General features: G+C 41.8%; 1 protein-coding gene across 41 annotated transcripts in view; it reads right to left on the reverse strand.

The window, feature by feature from the left end:
* NRXN3 (neurexin 3) overlaps positions 1–26,407 on the reverse strand; it is a 1,038,943-nt gene that overhangs the window by 665,583 nt on the left and 346,953 nt on the right. For 27 of the 41 annotated variants that reach the window (XM_030007356.2, XM_030007364.2, XM_030007348.2 and 24 more), the window contains 2 exons: positions 9,093–9,296; positions 889–915 (listed from right to left, as the gene is read on the reverse strand). In XM_030007356.2, the coding sequence (XP_029863216.1) occupies positions 889–915; positions 9,093–9,296 (231 nt within the window). The remainder of the gene's footprint in view (positions 1–888; positions 916–9,092; positions 9,297–26,407) is intronic. The other 14 variants (XM_030007362.2, XM_030007358.2, XM_030007361.2 and 11 more) reach the window with 1 other exon arrangement.

The following is a 26,407-nucleotide window of genomic DNA, read 5'->3' on the forward strand; positions in this document are numbered from 1 at the left end:
TAACACAGAGGATCTACTAGTTCAGGAGTCTGGTTTCAAGTAAGATGAGCCTCAAAGCATACTTGAGAGCTAAACAGCTCCATTCTTTGGGAAGTGCTTTTTACTTTGAGGCCTACATCAACTTCGACCAGCTCTTTGAAGTAGAACAGAAAAGATTTTGTTTGCTCAATCAGTCTAGAATTGGATATGATCTTTCACTATTATTTTTCACAGAGATTTCATAAGCCTTCTTCCCTACTTTTACAGGCTGAATGGGATCTTCAGTGACCCAAAGATTCAGCTGGAATTCATTATAGAAACCTAAGAGTGGTAAATGCTATATAAAATGTTATCATGTAACTCTGATAATATACTCAAAATCTAACATCTAATTTTTCCTTCTATACCCAAATAAAAATGACTTTGAATAAATATCAGGTTAAGTTGTCACCATTCTGAAATAGAGTGAGAGTCTGAGGTGGGGGTTTTTGTTTTGTTTTTAAAATGTGCATGCCTTTTTTGTAGTGGAGAAGTGCATACAGTACCTGTTGTTATTCTTATGTGGTTCTTTAAAAGTTTTCATAAAGACAACAGGTTACCAGTGAAATATAATATCAGCTCATCAGGTTCCTCAGGTGCTCTTCTGCAAAGCTATGAAATAACAGTTCATCCCCTCCTTGGAGAAACCTAACACAAAATTTTCACATACAATCACATAAGGTCTTCCCTCCTCCCCCCCCCAGCTTCATATCCCACCCAGCCCTTCAATTTCAGAAGATTTTTCTTTTTTTTAAAGAAAAGGGAAAAAAAAGAAAAGAAAAGAAAAACAGCTTATAAAACAGCAAAGAAAATAAAGTTATTTTAATATATATAGAAAGAGAACAAAATGAAACTTGAGGGAAAACTTACTGGCGTTACAGTTTATCCTGATACAGTCTAGATGGGGAAAAATAAATGAAAGATGAAATTGCATCCTTCAAGGTAACAGCTGCAGACATCCAAAAACAATCAGTCCACCCTTCCGGGGACAGACACACGCAAAGAGATGTGGCCATTTTATACTTATATACAGTCTGTACAAGTTCAGGAGTGGGTGTATATGTACAGTATATTCTACATAAATATCTGTTACATAAATATATATATATACACACACATATATATATACACATATGTATAGAGAGATATACCAATATACATATATATCCACATGTTGACACAGAAAGCTATTTTCTTTTTTTAGAAACCTATGCATCTAAGAGTATCTTCTACTCCAGACCATGAACTGATGTGAATTACAAAAAATTTATAATTAAGGCACAAAAAATGTCCCTCAAAATGCAAGTCATACTCCAGTGTCATTTTGTTTTTTAAAGACCTTTAGCAATTTCTCTAAGAAGCTTGAAGCTCAAAGTCAACCTTTACACGTGGTTTCTTTTGAATTAATTTGTATTGTTATTGCATAAATACACCATCTGTCAAACACAGAATACCTGTAAAATCAGCCTGTGAGATTTGTTGGTGCAATATTTAACCCTTTCCAGCTCTCCCAAAGACAGACCCTCTTCTCAATCCCCCAATGCCAGCCCAGAACACTTTTTAGTATGTGCACAGACACATTTGACACTGTCCATTCAGGCGAGGAAAGGGTTAATATACTGCCCAGCTGTGTCCTATCATAAAATGGCCACTTGCAAACAGCTAACCGCACGAACGCCCAGCCCAGATTTCAGCTAGTTCTGGAGGTTGGGAATACTTTTTTGCTTGGCAGGGGAATGGAGATTTCTTTCAAGGGTCCCCAGCCCTGCCAGTTCCTCAGAGCCCAATCTCATCTTGCTATCTGAACGCCAAGACTGAATGGGATGTTCATAACGTTCAGGGAGAAGATGAAATGGGCAGTGAAGTGGCAGATATGGGAACCTTTGCTGGCCCTGATTCATTCAGAGGTTACAGGCAAGGGAGGGACAAAGAAGGGTACATGGAGAGAAAAATAGAGTTACGTGTGCGGAACCTAATAAATGGTAACTGACGAGTCTGCTTTTGCAAGTTGAGGTAGGAGAGCCTGAGCTAGCGGGCTTCTGAGCATTGCTTCTCTCATTTAACACATTAATGCTCAGCATATCTCAGGATACAACCTGTAAGAGGATCTTTTGTTTATAAATGCCTACTTACAGCCTTGTGAACATCCAATACTATGGTGTCTGACATGGGTGAGAGCTATCATATCACTGCTATTGCCTATCTTGGGCCATGCTGAACTTCTCTCAGGAAATCAATGCCAGGAATAATAGCAACATGCTACTGGACACCCTGTCTGGACAGCTAAAGCTTTGGCTAGCAGGGACAGTCATATTTATTACAGAGATACGGCCCAGCAAGAGGGATTATATACAGAATGGCAGAGAAATATAATGCAGTTTGCTGCTTAACTGGACCAATTTTATGTTTACTCAGACAGATGTGGGAAAATTTCAGCAGCTGAAACTAAATGCAGTTCTTAAAAAATGATAGAGGGGAAAGAATAAGAGACTATAAATAAAGAGCTGTAATGAGCCAGGACACACCAATCAGGAGCAGCATAGCCAGAGAGAGTCTGTTTTCAAGCAGAACTTCTCTTGAGAAAATCTGGGTTTGGTTTTGTGCGATTAGGTTTGTCATGTGTCGTCAACCGCAACAGAAAAGTGGGAGCAAACAGCCCTGGAGCAAGTGGTACGATCACCATACAGTGGTGGCTATATCCCTTACAGGAGCTGGGTGGGGTAAGGGGAGCTCTGAAGTACATGCTGGGGAACTTCCCTCTATGACCTGATGGAGAGTGAGAGCAAGAGTGAGAGAGACTGCCAAGTCTCACTGCAAGCAAGTGAGATCGAGAGAGTTGTTAGAGCTGGAACAACAGGGGAATTTCTTATGGGCTAAACAGTAAGTGTGCTGGAAAGGGAAACATGGCTGGTCCTCAGCAACGTTCATCAAAGTTAGAAACTAAAACCATCGTTGTGTTATTGATGTCTGCAGAGAAGTTTTGCATTTTTAATTTTTTTTGCAGCAATACAGAAATAACTACACGTCCCAGGGCTTACCCTCAGGCTGAGTCACTGGCTGCTCCAGGTGAAGGGATCGATATTTCAAACTGCAAACAAGTGTAGCCCTTATCCTGGCTGCTAGATTTCTATTTCAAAGGACAATGAGAGACCAGGCCACTGAGGGGGTTGCCCTGACAACTACGATGGCACTATTAGATCTCCAGACTCTGCAAGCACTAAGGCTCTGCAATACCATATGCCAGGCAGAAATGCCCAAGCACACTCCAGAAGAACCAGCTCCTGAACCAGACTTAGTCCAGCTGGGTCAGCGGGGATCCCGCACGGCAGCTAAGTGACTGCATCTGCCTGTGCTGCTACACCAGCACTACCATACTCTCCACACTACCTTCAAAGAACAAGCACAGGTTTTTTGTTCTTTTCCTTAATTCTGAGCCTTGCCCAAAGCAACCAAAACAAATTTCCAATCATTAATACATGAAGCTGTTTCCTCCCTCTTACATCAGTTTTCAGAAAAGAAGAAAATACCTATTTTCCTCTAAACTAGTACAACACCACAAATCCAAAACAGTAAGGTGCACGTTTAGCCTGGTCTTTGTGCTCAAAAAAGCAGCAGCTGGGGAATTCAGGAATAATTTAAAAAACTGCTTGGGATTCCTCCTGCACACCACCAGGGCAGTAAGACTTCTGGTAATTGTCATCTGGGGCTCTCAGCCCTGTTACCAGCTTCTACTGATGAGATTTGCTTTATTTAGGTATGGCTGCATTCCTGACTCAAAAGAGATTTTCCCTTGCTTTAGGTTTTGAAGATGAGTATGCCTAAACAGCTGTAAAACCAGTCACCTGCCAGTTCAGCAGTTGGATGAGGAATCTGGAAGACAGCAGTAAAGTGAAAACAGTCTGTAACTGCATGGGGAGCAGGATGAGCTGGGAAAACCTTCTACAGTTACTTTCTTTCATTATTATTCCTAATGTAAACCAGAATCTGCTTTCTTAGTGCTCAGATAGAAGGTTTTCCAGAGCACATCACCTGGCAAATGGGACAAAGACCCTCTCCTTGCAAAAGGTTAAATAGCTACACTGCATTTAGCTAACACTAGGGATTCATTGTTTGAATGGAAATATCTTTAGTAGCAGACAGAAGTCTCTAATTAGGCCTGTGTTTCTTACCATTTGTACATTTGTGCCTGAAAATAGTGATATTGACTTGACATTGCTAAGGCCCCAGGCTGTTTTTCCCTTGAATCAGAAAAGAAAGTCACCTTTGCTGCGTGAGGACAAAGTGTTTGTTCCTTTTGATGAGCATCCACATGTGGCTATGGAAGAGCACTTTAAGGCAAGACTAGGACAAGAAAGATAACGGGGGCCTGACTGTTTCTAAGCTCACTGCGGGGAAACCAGATGAGGTCCTGTGCACACTCCTACCCCAAGTTATAGTGTAGCTCCTTGCCTCTCTCCTACTTGCATGCAGTCAGACCGTGCACCCACCTGTAACTGGCAGCGGACAAATATTTTTGCAGGTCTGTGGCAAAAAAAAAAAAAAAAAAGAAAAAATCAAGGGCCTTTGTATGTACTGATTATAGAAAAGAAATTTACTCATGAGAAATAGTGTGAATGGGCATACACTTGCAGGTCTGAGTGTATGATCTGCACAAAAGGAAATTTGGCATAGAAGTTCACGTACGTTTAAAAAAGAAAAATAGAAAATGTGCCTGCTCTGTTTGTTTGTGGGAATGACAAGAGAAACTTTACATTTTGGAGAGGCAAAGATGTCTCTGACACTCTTGAGGAGATATCCTAGGAAAAGATAGGCGAAAGGGATGATTATACTTCTTTACAAGAGAACTGACTCAGATTAATAGGAGGCAGGAAGTATTTCTTCTAGTCACTAGTGACCTGAAGATAAGCCAGTCCAGGAAGAAAAAAACCCTGGAATATTCTTTAATAAAAGTCAGTGACACTATAACCCTCCCACGCATCAATGGGAGGAAAAGTGTGAAGGTGGATCTCCCTATCAGACCAGCCATTTCTTTCCCTTTCTGTACATCATTTCAGCACCAGAAATTATTCCCAAGCACGTTCCAAGTCATGATTTGCTTAGTTTCTCTCTCTCTCCCCTTCCACTCTAGACCCATTTCTTCAGAGTCCTTCTCAACAGAAGTGAGATCTGTATCACATTTGGACTTCCAATCTTCACACAACAAACACTCAAACTACTGTGAGACATGCTGTCAACATGCAGATTGCAGTGCCTCGGGCACCCACACGGGAAAAGTCTGAAACAACTTCCTTGCCCCTCTTTCTTAGAGAATTATTCATCACTGCTCTTCCTTTCCTTCCCACCTTCTGCAGCAAACACCCAGCCACCCGTGCCCACCCACGTCTGCTGTACGATGTAGCCCCTGTTTGGTTTGGACACTGAGTGCTGAGGAGGTGAGTGGGATATGCCAGCCCCTGCAGGCTGCTCTGTACGCTCTGTTCTCAGGGCTGTTTGCTGTGCGGGCCGCAGGCTTCAGGCCTTTGAAGGGTTGAATACCATCTTTTGATTTACCATGGCTGATGGGGTATGGGAAAGCTTTACAACTGAAATACACAGAAGACTTAAGGGAAAAAAAAAAAAAAAAAGAAAAAAAGAAAATAAAAAACAACATAGGAAAGACCTTAATAACCACACAAATGATAATAAGTAATCAAATGGAATAGGTCAAAGAGAGAAGAGACAGCTCTTAGTAATAGTATTAAATGACTTATAAGAAAAGCACAATTAAATAACTTACCACTCAAAACAGTCTTTGTTTATATGCATCTGTCATAGGTTAGGCATAGGGGGTATGCTGACTCATAGCTAGTCAGCACTGAGCATATTCAGGTCTTCAGAGGTGGTGCTGATGACTGTTTCTCACTGGTAAGGGGATTTTGGCAGGGTCAGATAATGAAGATTTGGTTCTTGTTTGTGACATTTTGGCTATGAAAGTCTCCTTAAAGAGTTAGATGTGACTTACAGTAAACAACTGAAAATGAATTGCTCTGGTAAAGTCATTCCTCCTCCAATTCTGTTTCTTCGACAGCAACGTAAGTTTGCCATTTTGATAGAAGGAAAGTCCTGCTTCAAGGAATATATCTGACAGCTTTATAAATCTGAACAGAAGAGAGGTGAAGCTCAATCCAGGTTCCAACAGTCTAAACTACCCTTCTGTTTAGCTGGGCATAGAGGAAGAGTGCTGACAGGTTTCCACTGATGCAGCCTGTAGTCACTTTTGGGGGAAGACTCAACCTCACAAAAGTTTCTAGCTGAAAAGCTGGCAAATCTGGCATATGCATTGCTTCAGTCCCTGCAACTACACAAAACCAGCCTTCAGTTAACACAGGGTTTGGTTTACAGATTTTGTCCCTGTATTAAGCCATCAATGACACATCTCTTTCTAAACACGTGTGGACCATATGTCAATTCTTTTGACATAGCCATGTCTTTTAGATGCCAGATAGTAAGAGTTGAACAGTCCACCTCTAGGCTAGGTGATGGCACAACAGACCCCAGTGAGTGTTTAAAGTGACCAATGCCAGTATTGGGAAAATATTGTCTGCCAGCATGACATAAGGAAAACTGGAAAGGAAAGACTAAGCTGTAAAAAATTGTAAGTATATTCAGGGTAATCTAAATATAGCCTCCTCGTATTCACATAGGGTCTAAGTCTAGGAGGCCTTGAACACCCAAAAGGAGCAACTCCCCCTACTCTCATTGATTTTAAAGGAAGATGAAGATATAACAGAATCAAACAAGTGCTACCTTTCTCAGAAGAAAAAGTGATAATTTTTTATGAAGTCTGACAGTTTTCATGCTGTAGAACTTTTCATGTGGGAGTACCAAAGGCGATAAAAGCAGCACTTACTAAAATACTACCACATCTCTGGCAGGTTGCAAAATATTCTCTCTTCAACAAAGAGAGGAACTAAGGAATGCAAGGTAAAAGAACTGGCTCTGGGTTACAAGGTGGTAGTGAAGAGCTAAGCAGATACTCAGCTGCCCCATCACTTCCGCAACAGAAGCATGCCACTGCCAATCTTCCAGTGATTAAGTTTATCCTCTGAGAAAAAAATGGCTAGCAATAATTGCCAAGAAAGGAAACAGTGGGGAAAAAAAAAAAAATCTCATTTTGCCAGATCATTAGCACCAACTATATTAGATCAGAAGAAAATGCAGACACACACATACATATATATATATATATACACACGCACTGGAGTTTTGTGAAAGATTTTCTTTGCACATGTAAGAATGGTCAACAGCAATTCTTTTGAGCTGTTCTCCAGAGAAACTCTGCAAATCTATGAAATTTTCCTTCACTGTAAGTCAATATAGGTAGAGATGGCTATCATCAGAGTGCTGTTTCTCTTTATTTGAGAAATTACTGTCATAGCTGACTTTGATCTATTCCCTCTGTCCTCTAGGCCAGTCTGGACAGCACAGCAACTGCTCCTATGCTAGCGAGACACTCAATAGTGTTTTACATTTCTTCAGTCAAGCTAAGCAGAGCACATATGTATTCCAAACAGGAACTCTATAAGACTGCATTATCTTTTTTTTTTTTTTTTTTTCTTTAATAAAAAGCAAGGGTATCTATAGCCCTTTAGAAGGAGACTCTTTGCTTTTAAGACATATGAACGTGTTTAAATGCATCTTCTTCTCTTCACTTTCCTATTCCAAAAGCTGATATTAGGGTCTGACTTGCACTTTCAAAGCCAAAAAGACACTAGAAGCAATTTTTAAAGAACCGAGCTAGTTCCAGAGGACAACTGCTGGACAACATATTGCCCAGGTGAGAATGAGGAACCCTAAAATCACCACTCAAGCTCATCTGTGGTGGAGCAAGACCTTGATAAACTTACCATATCTAGCTAGGACAGGAGTTAAAAACCAAGAACCATTATACAGGTATGGGTATATTATACTTTTTTTGCCCTCTACAGACATGGTTTGCTCCTGATATCACCAGAGTAGGGCTTTGAAGATGCTGATGCTGTTAGCTCAAAAAATGCGAAACCTTGTCCCAGTGGGGCTTAGAATTTTGAAAGCTGACACAAGCTTTCACAGACCATGTACACGTCTTCATATAGAGTATCCTACATATTAGAAGAGGTTTAACATTTCACACTATCATGATAGTTCTGCCTCTTTGACTCAGAATCTCTTCTTAGTTATATTTCCGGATTGAAATGAAGCAACAAGTTGCATCACTGAAAAGTGAAAGAAAGCTTCAACTCGTTTATTTACATTCTTTAAAAAGGCTATTTGTCATTCAGTACAATACTTAAAGACTGGCAAGAAAATGGATTGAGGCTAATCTAATAGCACATTCACTCTCAAATTTTTTTATTGTTGTTATTGTTGGACTTGTTTCTAATTGTCTTTTTTTTATTATTTTCTGGGAAAGTGTAACTCTAAGGAGACAGAACACAACCCTTTGGGATGGGGGGGATGCACTTTTATTATTGTTGCCTTCATTTTAATAAAGACACAATCAAAAAAACACAGGCTTTCTTACTAGATATAAAAAGCCCTAAAGGCTGAAACAGATAGCAATTAGAAAATAGAAATAATTAGCAAATTAGTAAAACAGACCAAGTTGTATCAAACTCTGCCAAATTCTGTAAAGGGCATGGGATTCACAGGACTTCTGCTTGCCACTATATCCATTTTGCTTCCCTCCCACGTTTGGCTTTGACTGTTTTGAGTGATGCTGGATGAATGAGGGATGTAACTGATCAAAAGATGGACCAAGCAGCATGTCTCACACAGAGCTCACCAGTCCCAGATCAAGAAAGGAAACTTAAAAACTTAAAGACTTAAAAACCAACACTGTCCATAACAAAGAACTGACAGCAAATCTTCATGCAGCAATGCAGAAGAGAATTTCTCTCTGCAAGAGAATATCATTACGAAGGTCTTGGCAGTTATTTTAGAAATCAATCCAATCCAGTCAAACCAACAGAAATTAAACAAAATTATTTAAAAAAACCACTAATCACAAGCCCAAACTAATAGTGAAGGGGCAGTGGAAGGTTTTTATACGATACCTAAATTGACCATAAGTTTGACACGGCCTCCATCCAGCTCCAGCCGCAGAGTGTCAGCAGAGTCTCGTGAGGTGGTTGCCATCAACAGCCCATAAGCACGCTGGGACATGAAACGGAAGGACACGTCTTCTGCTTCTGTATGCATGACCATAGGCATGATGATCTTCATGTACATGCTGCCATCATAGCTCAAGATAGAGGCCTCTGTAAGGAATCAGCAAACAATGGCAAAAAAATGAAAAGAAGTTACGCTTCTGTGCGATCTTCACTCCTGAAAAACCCTAACATCTATCACAGAGCACTGTGTGTCCAGAAACCATACCACTCGCCACAGAAAGGTACGTAACGGGGGAAAAACACAGCAACTGTTTAACTGCATCCAGCAACCCTATGTGGCAAGTATGGGCAGTAAACATAAAGATATGGTAATCACCACAACTGCAGGCAGCAGTACCCATGCAGACACAATCCCCAAGGACAAGTGTGTTAGCACAGGGCCATCTTGTGATAAAGAACTGGCAAAGCCTCTGTTTTTCACATCTTCCAGAAAATGCAATCTCTTCCATTAGCCCAGCCTTTCCTAGCACTAGCTGTAATGACTACTTTAAATAATGTCTACAACACTTCTACTAGTGCATTTAGTCTTGCCTTTGAAGGCTCAAAGTTCCTATTTCCGGTACTCTTAAGAGCCGTTGCTTATTTAGAGAGGAATTTCAGTCCATTGCTAGCACTTCAAAGAAAAACAACAACTGTATGAAGCAAGTTTCCTAACAGGTCTTTTCTCCATCAGATTTGTGCTGGTTTGTGATTTTATATTTTTCCCCTCCTTACTAACCACTAATGTTAGTAGAGCTCTGCTGACACAGCCAATGGCACTGCAATGCAAATGAAGAATGAAACAAACCAAAACTCCATTCCAAGTTTAAGTGTCATTCAAACACAGGAAAAGTCAGGAGATGGAGGCACAATGACAGCCAGGAGCAGGAAAAGGGAAAAACAGCAAGGAAAGAAATTCTATTTTTCTATCATCTCTGAGGATGTCAAAGAAAATGGGAAGTTCAGCTGAGGAAAGGAGTTGTAGTCCTTAACATTCTCTATTTGTTCAGGGTCTTGCCTCCAGAAACTGATACTCTTCTCTAAGGGGTTAGAATTAAAGTGTTGTGATAGAACTGCAGCAACCACTACAGCATGGCAATCATTGTTTCAGTCCGGCAATATGCTCCACAGCATTTTTATCTACAAAATTTACAAATCTACATAAATATATTCATGTATGAATCAGAGCGTCTCTTCTCCCCACAGCCAACCCCTACCAAAGGCAGAGCTGTAGAGATTGCTCCATGTAGGACTTCTACCAGAAAGCTACATATAAGAATCCCAGAGGTTGAAGAAAAAAAAAGACCAGTTCAGCTCCCTAGGCACATGGAAGGATTGCTCCATAAAGCACTCTTACCAGTGCCTCATCCAGTTTAGCTAGTTTTCTCAAATGGTTGGGATTCTCACCAGGCACCCCAGACACAGCCCAGAAAGCTAGCACCCCATCTAATATAACCAACTGCAACAACATGTATTTGGAATCTAGATGTTCTCCTTATGTTTCACCCCTTTGTCCCATATTTCCCAGCCAGGCCACTCATGCTGACAGGAGCGGAACTTCTAGAGAGAAACAGCAAGCTTGGCAGAGCCAATCCTTACGTCCTTTCAATGCCTAAATGTTAGATGCTAGTGTAGGGCAGATGGATGGGAAACAGGAACAGCCATATGTCCGTGCTGGAAAGGTCCCATGGCTGGCTCCACGATGGCCAGTAACAGAACTGCAGTGTGTAATAAATTGTCAGAGGTGATAAACAAGGATATAAGTATCAAGCTGATACAGTGACAGAGGAGACATGTATATGGTTACAAAACGTTTGGTGGGGATCACTGGTTGTGCTGGTCCAGCGACCTACTGCACTAACAGCTGGTATGCAGCACCTCTCTGGTCATGGGACATACAAGCCCATTAAGAAGAAAACATTTCTGGGAGCACCATCAAAATAAGATGGCTGTGAACAGCATCATCCTTATTCACCCATTTTCTTAGCTGCACTCCCCACATACTGTCATGGTCTGTACACACAAAGCTCTCTACATGCAACACCCACTCAGCCATACATACACCTTCTGGGTACCAGCTGTCAGTGCTGCCCCTAGGGACTCACATCGTCGCTTGGCCAAGAAGCAGAGAAGGAAAGAAAGCTGCTTTTTCAAGGTGAGGGAATGGTTTCTTCTATTCAAAGCGCAATTCCCTTCCCCCTCACGTCTGCACCTCTTACTTGCCACCCACAGCTGCAAGCTAGAACTAAATGTACTGTATATTATACATACACTCAAAGGCAATGCGTATGTACACACAAACCCTCCTTGCTCTCTTTCCTCTCTCTCTCTGCGAATTGTATTAGAAAATGCAGTCAAGCATGAAATGGCTCTTTTGACGCCTTCAGCTCAGATGTGCCTTGCATGAAACAGTTGCTTGCCCTAGCGCCTGAATAGCTGTGAGAAGGGGGTTGGAGGATATCAGGACTACGAGTGGGAGTAGCTGACAAGTGCTCCAGCTTGCTGCTTCATTCTCCACAGCACCATGTGTTAGGTGCTTTGGAAACATGAGTTTTCTGCAGACACTAGAAGACAACAAACCAAAAGTGTGGTAATAATGAGTCTCTTCCCTTCAAAAAGAATTCCTGTCCTTTAGCTCCACTGATCCCATAGCCAGAAAGTTACTGTCCTTAGAAAGAAATCCCAAACATTATTATACTTATGTAAGACGGACCTGAAGAATGGCACAAAAGTCTAGACACTGTTTCAACTGACATCCCACAGTAGCCTAAATCAGGTATTACTTCCCTTCTCTGGCCAGTCTGCTACAAACAGGGAGCAATGAATCCTTGTTACAAATAAGCAGATAAAATTAAATAACCTGAAATAGTTGAAAGCCTCCACACAACCATAGGAGATGATGAGTTTCTGTTCTTGTGGGTGCCCTGTGCTGTCCTCAGCCCGGCCTAGCTTAGACCACCTATGCACTTGACATCTTTTAAAAATAAAGAGATTTCATTCTCACCTTGCAAGTCTTCACTATCTGGAGTATCTGGGAGCTTTTTCAGCACTTCTCCTCGCAAGCAGACCATTCCCTGCAGCTACGAAAATACCCCTTCAGAGGAGGGTATTGCCTAGTAGCAGTCATACAAATAAAACCTATCTCCTTGTCCTGACAGTCCCCAAAACTCGAGGAAAGCATGTTACAGCTGAGCAACACATACAGCAAATCTGCTCAGGGTTGAATGTAACCTGGCAACAACTAGGTGACCTCAGCCTCCTAGGCACATGTGCTGGCAACTTCTGCCTGAATACAGGCATCCATTTGATTGCCCTCGGCCATCTGCAGCAATGGGACTGTAATGCTTTTGTTCAACACCATAAATACAGGCAGCAGCACAGTTATCCAAGTTGAAAATACATGCACATTCCTTCCACCCTTCTACTTTTAGGGTACCTATTACACTTGGATGTCTCACAGACACATACACAGGAGCAATGGGTGAAACCATGTTTGTTTCAGAGACCCACAGATTTGTACAGACAAAAAGATCCAGAGTGGCATTTATTTGTGATCCCAAAGCCAGAAGCTTCATTGCAGTTAGCTTGGAGATGGGAAGAGAAAGAAACCGGGTGCTGATTCAAAACCACCCTGACATAATGCCAGAGATCTGTGAAAATCAATATGTTATTAGGAGCGATTAGGTTCCCAGTCTTGTGCTCTGAGACCCTGCCAGCTTTAATTTTACACTTAGCATCCAAAGGAGCAATTCACTGCTGCTTCCCCACAAGGCTCTGCACAAACCTCCTGGGGGGATGGCAACAGTCATATTCTTAGAATACAGACAGAAAAATATTCAAGACCTCCTCATGCTCCTTCTCCTGTGTCCTAGTTTCAGCTGGGATAGAGTTAACTGTCTTCCCAGTAGCTGGTACGGTGCTATGTTTTGAGTTCAGTATGAGAAGAACGTTGATAACACTGATGTTTTCAGTTGTTGCCAAGTAGTGTTTAGACTAATGCCAAGGATTTTTCAGCTTCTCATGCCCAGCCAGCGAGAAAGCTGGAGGGGCACAAGAAGTTGGCACAGGACACAGCCAGGGCAGCTGACCCAAACTGGCCAACAGGGTATTCCATACCATGGGACATCCGATCTAGTGTATAAACTGGGGAGTGGGGGCGGGGAATCGCCGCTTGGGGACTAGCTGGGTGCCGGTCGGCGGGTGGTGAGCAATTGCACTGCGCATCATTTGTACATTCCAATCCTTTCATTATTGCTGTTGTCATTTTATTAGTGTTATCATTATCATTATTCGTTTCTTCTTTTCTGTTCTATTAAACTGTTCTTATCTCAACCCGTGGGTTTTGCTTCTTTTTTCCCGATTTTCTCCCCCATCCCACTGGGTGGGGGGGAGTGAGTGAGCGGCTGCGTGGTGCTTAGTTGCTGGCTGGGGTTAAACCACGACATCCTGCTTTCTAACCTTTCTCTTGTATTAATCTCCATTCTTTGCCTCTTTCCTTTCTTCTCCCTTTTAGTTTTTCTGTAGTCTCCTGTTCTTCCCTGTGGTCTCTTTCCCCTGCCTCCCAGACTACAATATAACTTTTTTCCTGAAATTTCCAGAAAGATGACAGTGCAAAGACAAGGAAAAAATATCCTCCCTTTGCAAAAAGTTTAGCTGAAGTCACCAATGACAGCAGTTCAGGGCACATGACATATTCCCCCAGCTACATTTGCAAGTCAGCTATCGCCACCCGCTCCCACCAAACAGAGCATCCAGAAACAAGTGTCACCAACTGGAGAGGCACGAGAAGCCTGGCAAGGATCAACTGTGGAAAACAGGTTTGCTGGTTCAAAACTACGGGGAAATAGACACCAAACGTTTCCACCTTCTCACAAAAATTCAAATATTCTTAAAGAAAAAGTGCCAAAGCTTTGTATCCACAAACCAGACAAAACTTTCCTGTAGGCCTTATAGAGCACACCTCTTTCCCTCCCATATCCACTAGCAGACACATGGCCAGAAATAAAAACAGCCTTGATTTTCTGAAAAACAAAATTACACTTAAAACAAAAAACCCAAACAAACAAACAAAAAAATCAGAACTGAAAAAAAGGCCTAAAAAAAGAAAAAGGAATCCTCATTCTTGTCCAAGTGGATTCCATACAGATGAATTTCAACAACAGAAGTCTGTCATGTAATTTGGGGAGCCTGAATGTAATCACTCAGACTGAAATCTGACTAGTACCCAGGAGATAATGCTCCTTTTTTGGTGGCAAAAATGTCATGGGAACAGAACATGAAACGTCAAGCGCTCCCTAGCGCTTACGACCTTGCACATCATCCAGCAAGATAGGAGCCGGGAGCTGCGGGGCTCCCAGGGCCGGGCCTTGCTGCCCCGGGGCTGTCCCACACACCCAAGGAGGCCATGACAGACCTTCAGATGGTGGCCGGGTCCAACCAAGAGCCCAGGAAACGTCATGGAGATGAGGCAGGCCTGGGGTCAGGCCGGGAAGTCAATCCGCAGGCCAGGGCTAAGATCAGGTGCCACAATTGCCAGGCAGGGCCACGGTGACAGGGATGGGACATGGGCCTGGCTCGGCAGGGCCCACGGCCAGACGGGGCTGTGGGGAGCTGGAGACCAGCCCCACTGTGGCATCGCTGGGGCAGGGGCTGATGGCCCCAGGGGGGTGACGTGGGCTCCTGGGCTGTGGGCAGGCTGGGGAAGCCCCAGGGGGCTGACATGGGGTCCCAGACCATGGGCAGGCTCGGGGAGCCCTGGGGGCCAGGCAAGGCCTGTCGGTGCCCTACGGGCCTTGGTGGTGTGCAGCCACGGTACTGTACTCTGGCACTGCTCCTTGCTGACCCAGAAGAAAAGTCCGTGTTTACTAAACGCAGTATGACACCTTTTGCAGCAAATTGGATTTTCCCTGGATGTCTCCCATCTAGGTACCACTGGACCTCACCTGTAAATGTAATTCACTAGCGCTGAGAGGGACAACAACAGAAAAAACAAAACCATCTTTCAATACCCGCCTAAAGAGGACCATTGCATTAAAATAAGAATGGGTTTCATTAGTCTAGCAAAATACCCTGCAATTAATATCACTAATCATCCACTGATAGGTTTATTGTGCTAGGAAAAACAAAGCTATTCTGCTTTAAATATTTCAGCCTGGCAAGATGTCAATAGCACTGGAAACTCATGAAGATAAAACAGTTAAAATCTTGGACACGCATAACCACAGAAACGTAAAGAATCTAGACTGGTTTTGCTGGTTTTGACAGTGCTTAATCTCCATCACAGACCAAAGTATTTTTGCAACATCAATCCCAATTTTTATTTGCTTCAAATTAAGATGATGCCTGCCTTCCTTACTTCCAGTGGGTATACAGCTGCTTTACAAAAGGACCTTTGTTTCTGGAAGCTCAGCATACCATTACCCCAGCTCTCTCACTCTGTTCTAGACTAAGTAAACCCCTTTCGTTCAACTTCTCCTAGCTTTTATTTTCTAAAACTTGTCTCTTCTGCTTCTCACCTCCGGCTTCTCTCTGATTTGTATACTACTTACTTAAATTCAAACGCTCTAATTTGAATAGCATACATCAGTTAAGACCAAACGGGCACTATAAGTGGAATAATTACATAAGACATCTTTATCGGTACAATGTGTACAAAATATTTCCAAATGAGTGGCAAATGAGAAAGATAATAGAGCTAGCTTCAAGGCATTCACCACGTTTTCAGGGATGCAAAAATAGTGGTGAAGCAGTAATAATAAGTGTCACTTATAAGGCCACTGCTATAGACAAAAATTGCTAGCAGATGTTTACATAGGCCAGATGACATCCAGATGAATATTTTTCACGAAACACATTTTTTCAAAACCTTTCAAAATTTATTTAATAACATTATTTAAAACATTGCATTACTTTTAACATACATTTAAGTCTGAAAACAGCCCAGAATTGCAGGTTGGTTCATATAAAATAAGAAATTCCTGAAGAACACCTGAAGTGCAAACCACACCTATTTATTTATCTAGAAAGTCAGAACAGAATAAATACCCTATTCACCACTTCCCTTTCCATACCACTGTCTCCTCCCTGTTCCAGTATCTTATGTATTTCCTGTCCCTTTCCTTTGTGGTTTTTCCAAACACAAGCAGAAACATCAAATTACTGCAGAAAAAAATATCACCTAAGTATCCACAAAATGGAAGACATACAAAAATCTAGGCAAAGAAGGCAAACTAAGAGCCCCAAGCAACACATTTATATGAAAGTGCAGGGATCAGTGCAAGTACTATAACGTCCTTTTTCAGACAAAAAAAAATATTTAGCTTGATTCATAAAGTTTAGACATTGAAATGACTTTTGTTATGAACGGAAGCATTTCTGAATTTTTTTTCAGAACTACACAAATTATTTTTTTTTTCTGAATCCAAAATTAACACCTTGCTTTTCTAGTTCAATATTATAAGGAAGTTATATAATACCAAAATCCTGTAAACTGGTCTTGAGAATTTTCAGCTCAAAGTGGGCAAAATCTCAAGGAACTAGTTAAAACTGTGACGTTTCCACCATTGTAAGGGAAAATCGCATCAGATTTTTTACTGTCTACAACAAAAGCTTCAATAGAGACCTTCTAAATTTTAAACTGACCTAGAAAAGGCATATTAGCATCCAGGATCCCAAATCTCACTCCATTATAAACCTCACAAGCCTTTGCACTCTGGATTCTAGTTTTGTTTAACTTCTGTAATGAACCAACTCTCCAGCTCCCAAGGCTAACCTGTGGCTACCCTACGAAGAAGTATGTACCAGCTTCCATCAGCATCAGGCTTGGTATGTGCTTCTTCTCCTCCTGTGGTCACCACACACAAAAGAGGATAAGTTAGTTAAGGGGTGTTGTCAGGTGGGGAGTTACAAGAAAAACAAAAAAACAAAAAACAAAACCCCAGCCTTTAATTCACAGTGAAAGATATTATCTAATAAACTTTGCATCTCCCTTCTTCAGGCTGTAATCATAAAGAACTGGGCTAGGGAGGAGCTGTAAGAGCACTGGGTAGCACAGTAGAAATATTTGCAGACAAAGGAAACTATAGCTTGTAAATGTTATCGCTAGCCCTGGGAGGTGATGAGTGAGTCTATATTGCCATACTGAAGCTTGGCAGAGACACAAGGGGAACCAAGAAGGAGCACATGGGCTCTTCAAACTTACTCCAAATGTCACTCTAACATTTACAGAGCTGTTTACAACTATTTGGGAAGAAATCTCTGGCAAGAAGGCTAAGGGTAGAAGAAGAATTGCTCCTCAAAGCCAAGAAGTGTAATAAGGAAGGCATGGGGAAATCTGCTACTAAAATGATAGTCTTGACAGTTTGCATTACATGGGTGATACAGTTTAGAAAGTGATGTGACTTCTGTTTCGTTCGAACATCTCTGAGTCCTCTTCATGGCGCTCTCAAGGTGCACGAAGCATCTGATCACTGTCTTCTCAGTAGTGTTCACTAAGAAAGAGGCATTACAGCAAAGATGGAGTTTGACTCATCTCAGAGGTGTACAGTGAAAAAAAGGGGCAGCAGACACAATTTGCAGCAAGGGAAATTCCAGAAAATTATAAGGAAAAAATTACACAACGAGGGTAGCCACACACTGCAACAGAAACACTGAAGAAACTCCACCCCTGGAAATTTTCAAAACTCAACTGGATAATGACTTTAACAACCCATTCTGCTTTTGAAGTTGGCCCCACTTGGAGCAGGCAGCTGGGACAGAGACTTCCAGAGATCCCTTTCAACCATATTTATTCTATGACAAGTGCCAGAATGCACAAATTTCACTGCATATTGCACCGTTTCACAGACATCACCTTACACCTGCAAGTTGCTACTGATCTGAGATGGAAGAAGTTTTGTCTTGTGAGTTATCACATAACAGGAATCCTGCTTACAACGTTGTCAAGCCTGAAGAAACAGAAGATTCAAAGCTTTGCTCTCCTACAAGCACTGTATGTCCTTGGGCAAATTCTTTAGCCCTGCTGACTCATCTCAGAACAATTACAGTTAGGAACCAAACATATTATGACACTACTAAACACATCTGACTTTTGTGCTTTCAGTCCTTTTCTCCCACAAGCCAGGATGTTCTCACTGAACTGGTGTGTCACACACTGCCAACATCTCCCAGTGGCTGCTGAGTCTCAGGTGACAACTGAAAGGCTTCTAAGGGTGACTGTCAGCAGTAAAATTTGCATTACTTCCCCAAATTTCCAGGAGATGAGGGCTCTGCTATAAAATCCACAGATGTGGGAAAGCTACTGAAAAGGCAGTTATCATCAGCCTACCATCTTTGAAAAGCAAGGTTGTAATGTGAACTACATTCATAACCTCATGTAAAAGCACAACCTCCCCTCAGTTCTCTTTTTTGAATACTGCAAAGAAAACCAGTAACTTATATTGCCTCTGGCTGTTTGTTTAAGGAAGGTTCACAGCATGGACCAGACAACCCTCAACTTCCTTTTCCTCCTTTTTCTGATCCGACAGCACCAAAACCCTGAACTTCCTGAAGTCCTGGAAGCAGTGCTTTAAGAAGACAGGGAGCAGAGGGAAAACATGGGTCTACAAACTGTAGGGTAAACTTGTCCACAAAAATCACAGGTATACCATAGTGTTTTTGAAAAAGCAACAATTCTTCAACCCAGGAAATCTCTGAGTTAGGAGGGAGCCGAAGTGAGAGACTGCAACGCTAAAAATAAGTAGGCAGAGGAGTTGGGTAACTATAATGTAAGGCAAGCAGTTTCATGGAAACGGGAATATCACAACACTCACAGAGGCTGGCAAACAGGTCATCTTTGGGGGAAGCCCGATACAACAGCGTAGGTAGCAATGAGGAAGGTAACACAGCATACATGCTGTGGAAAAATACAGGATAACATGTAATCTGGTGTTTCAGACTACAACTTCCAAACTTAAAATACAAGATAAACTAAGCTGAGTTTATAATACTAGGACCTGGGGGAAGGTCCTTTCAGAGCCTTTTGTTCTCCTACCGCAGAGCTGCTGCTTTCCCTAAAAACATCTGGAAAACCACTAATCCCAGGGTGGTGCCTGCCTGAGAGGCTCATTCAGTGCAGCACAGACAGTGCAGAAATGATGACACTGATTTCCAGGCATCCCACAGGCTCTGTCCACTCCTAATGAAGTCATCAGCAGAGATGCAACGGCCAGGGCTGCTCACCCAGCTAATTGCAACCACTGTCCAATTATTGTAACCATGATAAAGAGGAAAAGAGAAGCAGAAACTAGTAGTTGGCATGGGATGGCAGTTGATATTGCCAAGATCGTGAAGGCCGAAGCAAAAGATGCATGTTCAAGCCTGTAAATTTCACTAGCAGATAAAAGAAATTAAATCCTACTTTCAAGTAGTAGGCACTGCCTTTTGAAAACATGGTTGTCCTGCAGAACAAATTCCACTGGTACCTGTAAAGAAATGTGTTTATAAAAAAAGAATTTCAGATAACAAAGGAAGAAAAAAAGAATTGATGTAGACAAGTATGGTGCTTCTGTACTAATGATGACCCAAATTACCCAGAATTTCCTTGTTTAGATAATTAAAGGAATGTCCATGAGCTGTCCCTCTCTGACTCCAAACATGACCAAGTACAGTTTCTCTCTTACAAAATCAGTATCTCTTGGTAAGGACAGAGTTAGCAATTCATAGTCCAAAACACTAGTTATAATTACGCAGAATCATACAGTTATTAAACTCCTACAAGCCTATCTCACATGCCGAAGGCTGTGGTGCAGGATCTTCTAAGTGCATAGACTAGCATTCAGCGGATGGGTTTACATACAACAGCAGCCAGCTCAAACCCTCCATCCAAAACTCAGAGATTTATATTCATGGAGAAGAGAGTTCCATTAATCTTTTTCTTCTGTGAGCTCCAGGAGCCTCCAATGATCTTGATGACAACTGTAAAACATAATAAAACCTACTTCTTGTGGAAGCTGTGAAGGTTTAGTCAGTGTTGACAAATTCTATGAGATACTCCAGTCAAAAGAACTGTAGATGTATAAATTATGACAGCAGTTGTGACCCTAAAACTTTCACATTCACCACTGTGCTGCCCATTTTATTCACTTTGAAGTTCAGGGCAGCAGTCAGAATATAATGAAGAGTGTCATACTCCAAAAGCAGCAGCCTGATGCCACAGTTAAGTAAAGCTGAATCTTCTTCAGGTGCTCCTATCAGTAGACTTACTGAGAGTTCCTGAGGCCTGAGTCTATTCTGATCCAAAACAAGACCAAATCATGAAACCACCAGGTATCTTAGACTGAAAATATTGTTTCTGTGCAGAAGGTTTTCAAATCACCTTCTACGGTACCTTTGACTTTTGCTGAAATGCTTGGACCTCTACTCCTCCTGACTGAAATTGGAAAGCAGTGACATCATCAGCCCATATCAAGACATTTGCATTCACTTATAGAGAAGATGTGGGAATGTACCCATGTCCTGTACTGTTCTCTTTATACTAGACATAATGGAAAACTCCAAGTTAAAAGACTTTTGATGGTGAATAACCTGCTATTTATCCTGTCTAAAGCACTTCTGCCCACTATAATGATGTCCAGAGGGACATTTCCTCTCTAGATTGCTAGCAGCAAACCAGATGCGTTGTATTTTGTTACAACATTTCTGATCCATTACATCAAATTAAGCCAGATTAAATGCAGCCCATCAGGGAAGAGGGTTTCCTCAGACCTGGAAATTGACTCAAACATAAAATTCGGTGTCTGCTTACCAGTGACTGTACCTCCTGCATGACATCACTTTCCATACAACTTCTTCACTCAATGCTAGGCAGCATACCTGCAGAATTAACTGCCTGGGAAGGAACTTTGCAATGAGTGGGCAGGTAATAAAAACCTTCATTTCACCATGGTGTTCTCAGGTTCTCTAGGTTCCTGAACAAACCTCTTTACATGCTAAACCTGAAAGTCACACAACTAATGGCAAAGAAGTATTGGTTCCCCCACAGCACCAGTGTCAGCACACGTACTGTTCAGAACAGCAGTAAGGACCATAAAATCAATATCCCTGTCCCAAGGGTGGGGTGAAGAATTCAAACATCAACAACTCACTCCTGAAGACTAGAGTTCAGAAATACCTTAGACAGAGAAAAATGAGAGTTTTCTAGTCTCAACCTAAAGATAGGATTTTCCACATCCTAAAATTGCTGTTTAGAATGACCTGCAGGGCTGCCTGTGCTCTGAGGAAGTCCGTGACAGGGGGAGGAATAAAGCTACCTATCACAAGTATGACATGTTTGCTAACCTGGACAGCAGACAGGAAGTTCAATCTCTAAGAATAGATTCTGAATTCTAATAAAAATTTAGGCGTTTGATAAAAAAGTCAGCGGCCACAGCCTTAATACTCTGTACAGTGGAAAGAACAGTTTGCTTTCACCTGAAATGTCTCCCAGACTCTTAAGTGCAGGAGAGATGGAACTAGGAGAGTAAATTGCAAAAGCCATCCCATTTAGCTGAGTGGGATCACAGGTAAGGTCAGGACAGTTAATCACTACCTATTTGCTGAAAATTGCCCATAAAGGTAATTAGATGCACAATTCTCTTGCAGCAATTAGCTCTTGTTGATATGAATATAAAATAGGTACTAGTAAGAGTTAACTCTGTAACGAAAGGAAAGGAATGAATCAGAACAAAGAGAACATTCAAAGATAGAAGCCAAGGTAAGTTTGGGGAATGGCCAGATGTTCGAATGTATGTTTGGAGGACTAGAGAATGCTTTCACATGTATTATTTGGCCAAACTTCTAGTGTATCAGAGAAAGTGAGATCATTAGAACAGAGCCCAACACAATTTAACAAAGCATGGTAAAAGCAGATGGAAGTGTGGCTATCAGATTAACTTTGTATAAAGACTGTGGCAAATCCATCATGAGGTTTTCCAGGCTCTGAGACAGCCTGACTAGAACTGGCCCTACCAGAAAATTGTGTTTACTTCAGAGATGAAAGTTTTTCTCTCCCCTCATTATACAAGCCCCAAAAAGGGGCGGGGGGAGAGAGTCTGACATTTTCTACTCTTTCAAATGGTATTTCTCTATAGTGATAAAAGCCATTAATCATTACCAATGAAAACTTGGGGGGGGGGGGGGGGGGAGGTAATTACAACATCTGAAGGCATTCTTTCAGTTTTTCAACAACTTGTTGCTACAGTGATATCTAACCGGTTCTCTTGGGCTTTCTGCAGTCTACAGCCCCACTGTTTCTGAACCCATAGGAAAGGGATGAGAAAGCCTGGCTGCAACTCAGAAAGGGCAGCCTTTGGCTGCAGGGAGCAGTGTTCAGGTGTTGCTCAGGCAAGCAGTGGAAAATAGGAGCAGCCCCACTTACGTGCCCCTCACATCTGCCCACATTACAAAGGAGTCACACAACCAAGCACAGAGGGTAACAAGCAGTGAAAGCTCTGCAATAAGGACAGCGTGGTGGGATAAGCCCACAGCTGTAATTTGGGGCTGAAGCATGCTAGTGGAATCTCATGTGAAACTTATATCAAGCCTTTGTGTCCCAGATGGCCCCCGATTTGGAAAATATTCATGACCCCACCCAGAAGCCTTCCCACAAGAGATGCAAAGCTAAAGCAAAGCCAATATAAGGAAACAGAAGAACTTATAGTCCAGAGGTTTCTACATTCTGGAGGATCCTGTACAAATTCAGAAATTATTTAGACAAAAATTATTTCATAATGACAGGAACTGTCTGAGCCTGAATGTTACAGCTGCCTATTGGGACACCTTCAGTTTGAAATTAAGTACATTGCAAAAAATAATCTAAAACCAGCTAGCTGTGTACTTCATCTGTCAGATTTCCCCCTCCTACTGTTTGTGGCATCAGAATATAGCATTTCTTTTTTCCTCATCTTTCATATTTTTCTTTCTTCTGTTACTGTGCAAAAGGCCTATACAAACAACAGCAAAACTGGCCAGCTACCTGCACAAGGCAATAAACAGAGCACATTAGGTAATTCCTACCTGTAAAACAGAAATAAAATTCCGTGGTATTTTTCAAACCTGTTCTCCTTCCAATTTCCACCCAACTTTGGAAAACAACAAAACAGAATATGTACAGTGCTGCCAAACACACAATATCATTATCTTCAATGCGAGTTAAGGGGCTGACTTTGCCTTAACAGCAATTTTAACAGGTCAGAACAACATTCTGCATGATATTAAAGCAACAAGGGTTGTATCTCATCACATTGCACCCATTCTCCTGTGAAACACATGGTTACACCTGCAGCCACTTGGTATTCCAGAGCATATCGCTTCTACTTTACACAGCATAAACACTCCTCCTGTGTCAGCTAGACTGAATACCACCTCCACAAAGGGAGGAACACAACAGAAAAACATAACCAAAGGAAGACAGGCAAAGCTCTCACTTGCCCAAACAGAAAGCTAAGCTCTGAGCAAGTAAGAATATGACAGCTATGGGGTTTGATCAACAGTACCAGTAACGAGGCAAAGTGAAATCTGTGTGCTACGCACCAGGCAGGTGCCATTTTACTATAAAAATCTTACAAAATGCAAACCTTTTCCACAATGTCTCAGTCATTGTGGCTCAGCTTCGGCTTGGAGGTACTGTACTTCGAGAGGAAGAACAGCCTTTGAAGCTTGTTCAGTCCTTAGCTTCTCAGATGCAACAGGAGTACTTTTAAACTGATGCTGAGCAAAAACCAATCTCCTACTTCTAAGCCCTGAATTCACAAAAATACCTGCATGTAATGTTCATTGAGAGTTTCATGAGATAAAGTTTAAAGGATCAATCTAAACATTCCCAGGATGCAGTTACATTTTTTATTTTGAACAAAGAAAGGAGAACTACTAACTGATTTCCCTCAGCCTGGAACCTGGGAGTGTGTACATTTTCTCTGAAAAAAATAGAAAGTTATAAAAGGGCAAAGGTAAGTATTCAAATATTGAAGCCAGTTCCCAGTAAATTATGAAAATGATGGATTCACACAGTTCTAACCTTCCACAGCATCACAGTTCATTTCTTTAATTACTAGATTACATTATTTAAGAAGAAATATTGATTTCTCTGTTTCTTGGGTCCTGAAAAAGCAAAAAGCTTGATCTTACCTATGAAGTATAACTCTACTGTAACACTGAATTTCACAGAGGTGCCTATGATGTGGAAAGCAGAGTTAAGATTTCCTCAGTTTGGAAGGAGAAGAAGCAACTTCTCAGACTGAAAACATACATTGAGAGAAGACAAGAGCAAGTGAAACTGCCACCTAATGGTGAAACTGTAGCTTTGAAGCAGGCTGAGCAGCCAGCACACAAGGACACAAATACTGCTTTGACCTGCATGTCTTGAATTTGGATTGACAATCACCTTCTTCAGCAACATTTAATTATATGCTGCTTCCTACAGCACTGGCTGCTGGTGAAGCAAAAGTATATGTTTTAAGTGACAAAATGTATCTTCATCAGGAATGTGATTACCTTCTCAAATTGTCAGGTTTGATTCCCAGTTTTATGCCACAGATTAAGAGACTGCACAACAAAGAATGTAATAAAGCCAAAGTTCAGTCTTGGATTTTTTAAGGACCGATAATGTCACCTTAACTGCTGATGAAAACCACCAGCATTGGAGGGGTGTAGAAATGCTATCGAGTTAAACCAGCTAGATTACTCCACTGATGCTGATTTACTGGACATTTCAGCCATTCCAGAACTAAAGCGCTTTCCTTTCAGTCACATATCATTTGCCTCATGATCTGGTGGTAAAGTTCCCAAATGTCTTTCCTTAGTGACTCAAGTATGAGCAGAATTTGTGGCCTTGCTATGGACCAAACCGAGAGGAATCTAGTCCAAATGGGTCAGTATTCCCCCCTACACTTCGCTGAAACAATATTGAATAGGATTATATGTCTTTAATAGGATAAATATGTCTTTATTATGTTTCCACTGAGCCCCTAACAATGTTGGCGTATTATCTAAAGCAGAAGGACACAAATTAGGACTCAAGATCTATTCAATGAGTCACTTTGTGGTTTTCCTTTGTTTGATCTGAAAGTAGGAAAGAATGTCATTTACCTCTCCTCAATAACACATTTTTAGATCCTCACTTAAGAAATCATTACAAAACTAAAACAAATATATTAAAAGGAGGTTGCAAACAGAAAAAGAAAACATAATCAACTCTTGTATTGAGGATATTATGCACCAGGCGTAGATACATTTGAATCCACTTCTGATGGGTCATCGGAGTCTAACTCTACACTATCACCAAAGACAGCTCAATTTACTCCCCTGTTTTACATGGAAGTGAGGGCCAGTGAAAGCTATCAGACTGGCATGATGGAAGACAAGTACCTAGGATACATATAGAAAGAACGCTTCCTTCATATAACTCTCTCTCCAACTTGTTATTATCCTAAACTAACAGAGTCATTCAAGAGTTTAAAAACCCATAGCTTAATACATGAGCCATCAATCCCCGTATCTCTGGAGAAAAGGGATGTTAAGCTCTTCACCCACAGAAGCAGACATGCAGCCTCTCTTGCAGAAAGAGCGAGCCACTTCTCTTTGTTTTCAATATAAAGTGTTTCATAGGCTCTTACTCTGGGCTCAGTCACGCTCCTGAGAGTTGCAATACAACATCCGTATGGTACAGCACGCTCTGCTTTCTCCTAAGGGTTCCTGGAGGGGCTACGAGGGTACAGGGGGACCCTGGGGGCTGGAAAAGCTGTGTATTCAGGTGTATTAAGGAAACAACACACTTCAGTACATATATTAAGTCTATTTGAAGATAAAAAGAGTGTGAAGCTTTTCCCCAAATGGAGTGCCTGTAGGAATTTAGCAAGTCAAGTGAGCCAGCAGCTGCTGGGTGAGCAGAGCAGACAACGGGGACACAGAGGCCATGGGCCCCAGGGGCTGATGCACTTGCTCAGTCACTTTGGGGGGCACAGTGAGGGGCAGGTGGCAGTGCTGCCTGAGGCCATTAGATGGCGAAGGAGGCTGCAATTGACTGCTCACTTACACCACTAGTGCTGAGAAGTACTTGCCACGTTTTTTCAAGGGACAGCAGTCCTTGGGGTGGAAGAGAAAGCAGACACGCAGCAAATCCCAGTCTTTTTTCTGTACAGTGGCACTGCCACCAGCTGTCACCACCGCTCACTGAGCAAGGTCCCAAGTTTCCACTCGTGTCTGCA

The sequence above is a fragment of the Aquila chrysaetos genome, chromosome 2 (assembly GCF_900496995.4).
Source record: "Aquila chrysaetos chrysaetos chromosome 2, bAquChr1.4, whole genome shotgun sequence".
NCBI lineage: Eukaryota > Metazoa > Chordata > Aves > Accipitriformes > Accipitridae > Aquila > Aquila chrysaetos.